The sequence below is a fragment of the Monomorium pharaonis genome, unplaced genomic scaffold (genome assembly GCF_013373865.1).
Source record: "Monomorium pharaonis isolate MP-MQ-018 unplaced genomic scaffold, ASM1337386v2 scaffold_100, whole genome shotgun sequence".
NCBI classification, from domain to species: Eukaryota; Metazoa; Arthropoda; class Insecta; order Hymenoptera; family Formicidae; genus Monomorium; species Monomorium pharaonis.
Window position 1 is genome coordinate 1 of NW_023415364.1, and position 6488 is coordinate 6488.

The 6488-nt window shown below is 41.1% G+C and overlaps 1 protein-coding gene across 2 annotated transcripts; it reads right to left on the bottom strand.

Moving 5' to 3' along the window:
• Positions 1 to 7: 7 nt before the first annotated feature.
• LOC118644067 (SH2B adapter protein 1-like) lies at positions 8 to 5176 on the bottom strand. 2 transcript variants are annotated; one of them, XM_036294183.1, is made up of 5 exons: positions 3590 to 5176; positions 2053 to 2936; positions 1773 to 1972; positions 1440 to 1697; positions 8 to 222 (listed from the first exon to the last, which is right to left on the bottom strand). In XM_036294183.1, exons 1-5 carry the CDS (start codon positions 4177 to 4179, stop codon positions 91 to 93), a joined length of 2064 nt encoding a protein of 687 aa, XP_036150076.1. In that variant the 5' UTR covers positions 4180 to 5176; the 3' UTR covers positions 8 to 90. The 2 variants fall into 2 exon arrangements, with proteins under 2 accessions (XP_036150076.1, XP_036150077.1); XM_036294184.1 differs by having other exon boundaries at positions 84 to 222; positions 1356 to 1697.
• Between the last annotated feature and the right edge of the window lie 1312 nt (positions 5177 to 6488).

Sequence of the window (6488 nt, forward strand, 5' to 3'; positions counted from 1 at the left end):
AGACAAAAAACTGCGGTTACTTCATCGTATCGTTCAGTCCGTCGGACTGACTGGATTGTAGCCTGATGGCGGATTAGCGTGAATCCAGCGTCAGAGAAAACTATAAGTATTCTGAACCGCTCTGCCTGTGGACGAGCCCTGTTGTTCCGCAATGGTATTCTGTTGCTCTAGTCTCTCCAACGATTCCACACGCGTTCTTATAGAACCACCATAAGTGCGTACCTATTTTATTAGCATTTCATTAAGTAACTGTATGTATTCTTAAATCTTACTATCTTATCACAAGTTTCTCTTAAAGTTTCTGGATTTTAGAATTAGTAAAACACACACACACACACATGTATATATATATATATATATATATATATATATACACATGTCAGGAAAAGACTTGTCAATATTTCAGAAAATAAAACTACCGTGAAGGAAAATGATATTGAATGTAACAGATTTGTTTTATTGGTACTGTAAAGAATGTAAGTAACATTAGTAAATGCAAATATCTATATAAAAGCATTAATAAAAGCGCAGACAAAATGTTTTGATTCCATTTAATATAATTGTGAGAAATATTGACAAGAATTTTTCTAATATTTTTACGTAAATATAAGCAAATAGGATATTTCGTCCAGAATGTTAATAGTGTTCTAATTTAATGGTGCTTTTTATATTTTTTTAATATAAATGTTGCAATTAAATTTTAAAATTATCAGAATACTAACTGAATATAATGATCTCTGGACATTCCTTTATTGCTTGAGGCAAAAAATAAATGAAACAAATTTCTTATAACTTGTGATGTAACAAAGCATACCAGAAATTTCAAGAAAAAGCTTTCACTAAAAGCGAGCTCCTTGTCCCACGGTCATGTTCCTCTGAATACTATATGTCTCAAACATTTATATCATTCCAAACTTTACAAAAATTTCACACGGTGATAATTTTATATTTTTAAGCGAATGATATACAAATTTAATCAAATCAGTATTTATAAAATAATACAAATATTAATTTGTAAATAATAAATAAATAAAAAATGTAAGAATGTGTTGTATAACATAACATATCTTAGAAAAAAAATTAGAAAAAAATATAAACACAAGAATTTTTCATAATACACTTACTCTTTTATGTTTTTGAACATATATTAAATAAATTATAACATAATCGGATTGTGTCATAAAAAAATACAATAAACAGCTTGTGTTGCATTTAAATTTTGTATATCAATCAATCTGTACAAATTTTCATCAAATTTTCAGCAAGTTTACACAAATGCAGACACCGATTTAAATCTGTCCTGTATCATCGACCATACGATAAATACCGGCGCTTTAGCTGGTTTATCTACTCACTGTCTGTAGATTAGACTTCAGACTGTGGGTGTTGGCCACTCGCGCTCACACAAGAGGAGTTAGACTTCCACTGCAGACTCTTACTTCTCTGGGCTCCAGAGCTGGCGGAGGTCTCCTTTCTTGCGACTGTTGCACATTCGAGCTACTCGCCACGTTATGGTGTCCCGTTCGCGTTGCGTGATTCGTCGCCACTACATATTCTGTTAAAGTAACATCCGCAGTTCCGCCAGACTCGAGGGGAATCGCATTCTGGCGAAAGTGTTCGAGCATATCATATATCGCAGGAAAGCATAGATGTTGGACTCGGCAATGACCTTGATCATTTAGCGTCATCCGTAAATGCTACAATGAAAAATTATACATGTAACGGTAAAATTTGAATATCATTCATTGTTCAGTTGAAGTTAATATAATTACTTTTGCTCTTCCTTGGAAATTAAAAGTTAATACAAATTCGCCTTTTCTAGTCTCGCTTTGCCGAACCAAGAATACACCGTGACCATTAGCTGCACTATGCAATACAAGCTGCGCGGCATCCGAACGAGGAAGAGTGCCGTGAAACCACGGGTACTCTCGTAAGCTACTCGACAAATCCAGCTCGCCTTCATTAGCAGACACTGTGGGCACAAACAAAAGTATAAATTACTTTGAATTATACTTGCCTGACGACGAACTATTCTTGTAATTTTTTCCTTACTTTGCTCGATTTCTTGCTGAGAGGAACATAATTCTAGATTACTACTGCTGCGCATATGAAGTCTCGGAGGTAATTCCGGCGGATTGCCCTGTGAATCGTCGCCGTGTTCGTGACTAGCGGATCGAAAGCTCTTACTCGCCGAGTTGGCTCGTAATCGATCACTGTCGGATCCGATAGCCAGCGAACCGTGACCCAGAGAATCCCCTAAGGAGTCACCCGGTCCGGAGCCAGGAGCACTCGAGCTCTGCTGCACCGTTCGCATGCAATATCTGATCGTCGCCAGCCACGATTTCATGTCGTTCGAGTCGTGCGCCTCAATGACAAACTCCATGTTTTGAGTTTTCAAAACGAATGTGTTCTCATGGTCCGGCATCTCGAGCGCCGTGGTCTCCCGCGCCTCCGTTATCGCCGAGCAGAAGACGCCACTTCGTGGTTTCACGGCTTTCGGCGGGGAGTAAAACTCCAGCATGTAGCCGCCGATGGCCTTTATCAATGCCAGCCGTGACTTCTCCCATTTCTGCGTCCCGTCTATGTTCTCCCCCATCAAGGAATTGACGATTCCCTCCTTACGACACTCCACCACGATCTTTGACAGCTTAGCCTTGGAGTGTTTGTCCTTGCGGTGCTCGCTGTGGGACAGCTCGACCTCATCACTCTGCTGCTTATGGAAGAAACTCTTACCCTTTTTAAGTCCTTTAAAGGACAATCTGCGGAAGAAGGGTTTGTGAGCAGGTTTCGGCGACACTGCCTCTCCCTCATGTTCGGAATAATCACTGAATTCCTCATGCGAGGATGCGCGAACCGGTGCATTGGTATTTTGGCTCACAAGATTTATTTCTCTTTCATTGGATATTATGCTCCTAGTATCGTGCAATGATAACGATCTAAAAAAATACAAGAGCAATGTTAAATTATGTTATATATGGATAACTTAAAACTCCAAGCTTCCACAGTTTAAAATAAAAACTAATTTATGAAATAAAATGTGTATATATATATATATTCTTATAATATATATTATAAAAGTAAAACTATAAAAAATTCCTTCTGTGAAGTAAAACCTTAAAATGTCTAGTTTTTATAAGTTTTTACAATTAAAGTATTTTCATATTTTCTATATGTTGAAATTTACACAAAGAATCTATATTTGCAAACTCTAACTTATTAATTATTTTTTATAAATTTATTATCTTGAATGTGAAAGTACACAACTCGTGTCTCTCCAACATTTGCCATTCAGATTGGCGTCATCTTCTTTTTATTAATACGCTTAATTAATATGCTTTTATAAAAATATCTTTGTAACAAGCATGAGTATCTATGTTTGCAAGCTCAAACTCATTATTCGTCATCTCTCATAAATTATTATGCATGAAAGTTAAGTTTCTCCCCCTACGTTTGCCATTCAGGCGATTACTTCAATGTTTACTTCCTGACGTACGTATGAAAAGGTTAACGGTCTCGATTACGACTTTCTCTCTCTACGTGACAGCGTAACGGCCGCGGGTACGATAACCGGCATACGGGGAACACACACCTCACGTTCTGGCGCAGATACTCGCTCTCGAAGTGCTCGCAGAAGCTTTCAACGAACTTGCGTAGGAAGTCGCGATGCGAGAGATTTGCGCGGGCGCTCTCGGGTAGGTTCAGGCTAACGTAGGCGCAGAACGCCTTGGCAAAATCGGCGGCCGAGGCGCGGGCGTGTCTCTCGCAGAACTCGATCCAGCCGGTCGCTGCTTCCGGCGACGCGGCGGTCGCCGTGGACGACGTGGCCGTCGTCGTAACCGGTGCCGTCGCCGCTGTTGTTGTCGTCGTCGTTGTCGTCGTCGTCGTCACCGCTGCCGCTGCCACCGTTGCCGTTGCCGTTGCCGTCACCGCCACCACCGCTGACGTCGTTGTTGTCGTCGTCGTCGTCGTCGTCGACGTTGACGTTGACGTTGACGTAATCTCCGTAGCTTTCGTCGTCGTCGTCGTCGTCCTCGTTGCTGTCGGCGATGTTGTCGTCGTCGTCGTCGTCGTCGTGGCCGTCGTCGGCTTCGTCGCCGCCGACGCCGTTGCTCCGGTCGCGTTAATCACCGGCGATAACGCGGTGCTCGCTGTCGGCGTGCTCGCGGCGTAAACACTCATTACCGGCGTCTGGCTCGCGTAGGGGGCGGAAGGCTTCCCCCCCTCGTGCCGCCACCGCCGCCGTCGCCGCCGCTGCCACCACCACCACCGCCGCCGTCGTCGTCGCCACCCGACGTCGCCCTCCACTCTCTTTCGCCCTGTCGCTAACGGGGTCGTTCCTTCACGATCGTCGAACGTCGTCCGCGCCGTTGAAGGTGTACACCACGCGTTCGGGCGCGCGCGACGGACATATCACTCTCAGCCGTACAAAAAAAAAATTAATATAGGTAATCACACACGGCGAGATCGCGAAATTGCTGAATGGCCGCGATCGAGTAAAGCACGCACACACTCGCGCGCGCGCGCGTACACACCCCGGATTCTGCAAGGGGGAAAAAAAGAGTGTCAGCGATATTTTATATACGATCTTGCGCTGCGAGAGAATCGACCAATATTCAACGAATAACCACTGACGAATTCGCTACATTATACTTGTCTCCCTCTTTAAATTCGTCGCATCGTTTCGCGACGGGTGCGGGTGGACAGGAGGAAGGGAACGGAGTAGCCGGGTTAACCGAAAACTAATGCTGACGGGACTCCGGAGCAACCGGGAAAAAGTCTTCCGCTCCTCGAGTTTAACTCCTCACTCACGCTGGTCTACCCGTCTACCGGAGAGAAGATCGAAAACGACACGGCTCCGCTCCGGTTTCACGGTGCTCCCTCGAACGGACTCGAACGTGATACGCCCTCTGTGGACATGGAAAATATGGGGACACGAACGAACTAGTCAACGTTCACGTTGCGGTTCCATGCCACAAAATGTCGATAACATAAATTGATTTTCCATTCATAAGAGATTCGAAATGAGAATAACAGATATGCGAAGAAAATTCGAGGATTGAGCATCATTGCAATTATGTATGATTTCTGTGATTCTTTTTTATTTATTTTATAGATACCATTGTTATCTTTCGTCAATAAATCAAATCCTTGCACAATCGGTGTTCAGCTTAGATACCAGAAATACGTTGACGCTGCAAGTCCATATTTAAGAAAAAAAAAACTTAAACGATAGGCCGCCGATAGGTGGCGACGGCGTCACTTGTGAAATTAATAATTTGTTAATATTTCAATATAAATGCAATAAATCATGAAAATAATTATAGAGCAATGCGAAGCAATGAAGGAGCAATTGTTTTATGCTGTATTTAGTTGCACAAAGCTATTATAAATATGTTTCTTATTATAAATAAAAAATTTTACCATTTTTTGTAAATATTTAGAAAAATATTAATTTTAAAAGGGGAGCAATTGCAGATTCTGATAGAGCAATTAAGGAGCAATCGTTTTAGACTTATTTCCATACAGCTGTTATAAATGTTTTTTAGTAAAATAAAAAATTTTCACATTTTTTGTTAATATTTATAAAAATATTGATTTTAAAAGGAAAGCAATTGTAGATTCTGATGGAGCAATGAAGGAGCAATCGTTTTATACTTTCCTTTTTTCCATACAGCTATTATAAATAGGTTTTTTATTAAAAATAAAAAATTTTACGTTTTTTGTTAATATTTCGAAAAGTATTAATTTTAAAAGGGGAGCAATTGTAGATTATGATGGAGCAATGAAGGAGCAATCGTTTAAGTTTTTTTTTTTTCTTAAATATAGACTTGCAGCGCCAACGTATTTCTGGTGTCATTTTAGATGTTTTCATCCACCAGCGCCTCTATGTGCACAATATGTGCACATTGAACTATATAGTCAAATATCTATGAATCCCGTAGGTAATGTGCATGACTTTTTGGGTCTCTTCTATGCTATGTCCACGTTTATTTGGTTCTGTTTCATGCTATATCCGTAAATTTTACAATTATATGCATTCATATTTTAAATCTGTTTTATGCAAATGTGCAATACTGACACTGTACAGATATAGCAAGGAACAGAACCAATATTTTATCTCGCATCACGTTTATCACATATCATTTTATTCCACATATATACATGATAAAAATTCACTCACTGATTGCTGTCGCTGCTCCTGCTGCTGTTGCTACTGCTACATTCCTTTTCCGGAATATCGAGTCACTTGAATCCATGTGCGAATTCATGCAGCGAGAAATCGCTGGCGACATTCCCTTTCTACGTAAATATTGTGTAGTAGCGACAAATCGTCGGAAGTTCGTCCTGTCTGAACAGCATCGACAAAAGTCGCCACATCGTGCCTTTCAGCTGACAGTAGTAAGCGACCTAAATGATTATGGACCGTCCAGCTTACGTCACGTCGCAGTCCGAACTTTGCCTGTGTACGAATGCCGAGTAACTATCGT

Bases quoted from the DNA above. Each gene is read 5' to 3' on its own strand.
- LOC118644067 (XM_036294183.1), bottom strand. From the start codon at position 4,179: ATGAGTGTTTACGCCGCGAGCACGCCGACAGCGAGCACCGCGTTATCG. The intron at 1,698-1,772 runs GTAATTATATTA...TTTTCATTGTAG, and splicing joins ATTTCCAAGGAAGAGCAAAA to CATTTACGGATGACGCTAAA. The intron at 223-1,439 runs GTAAGAGTCTGC...CTAATAAAATAG, and splicing joins CAGCTCTGGAGCCCAGAGAA to GTACGCACTTATGGTGGTTC.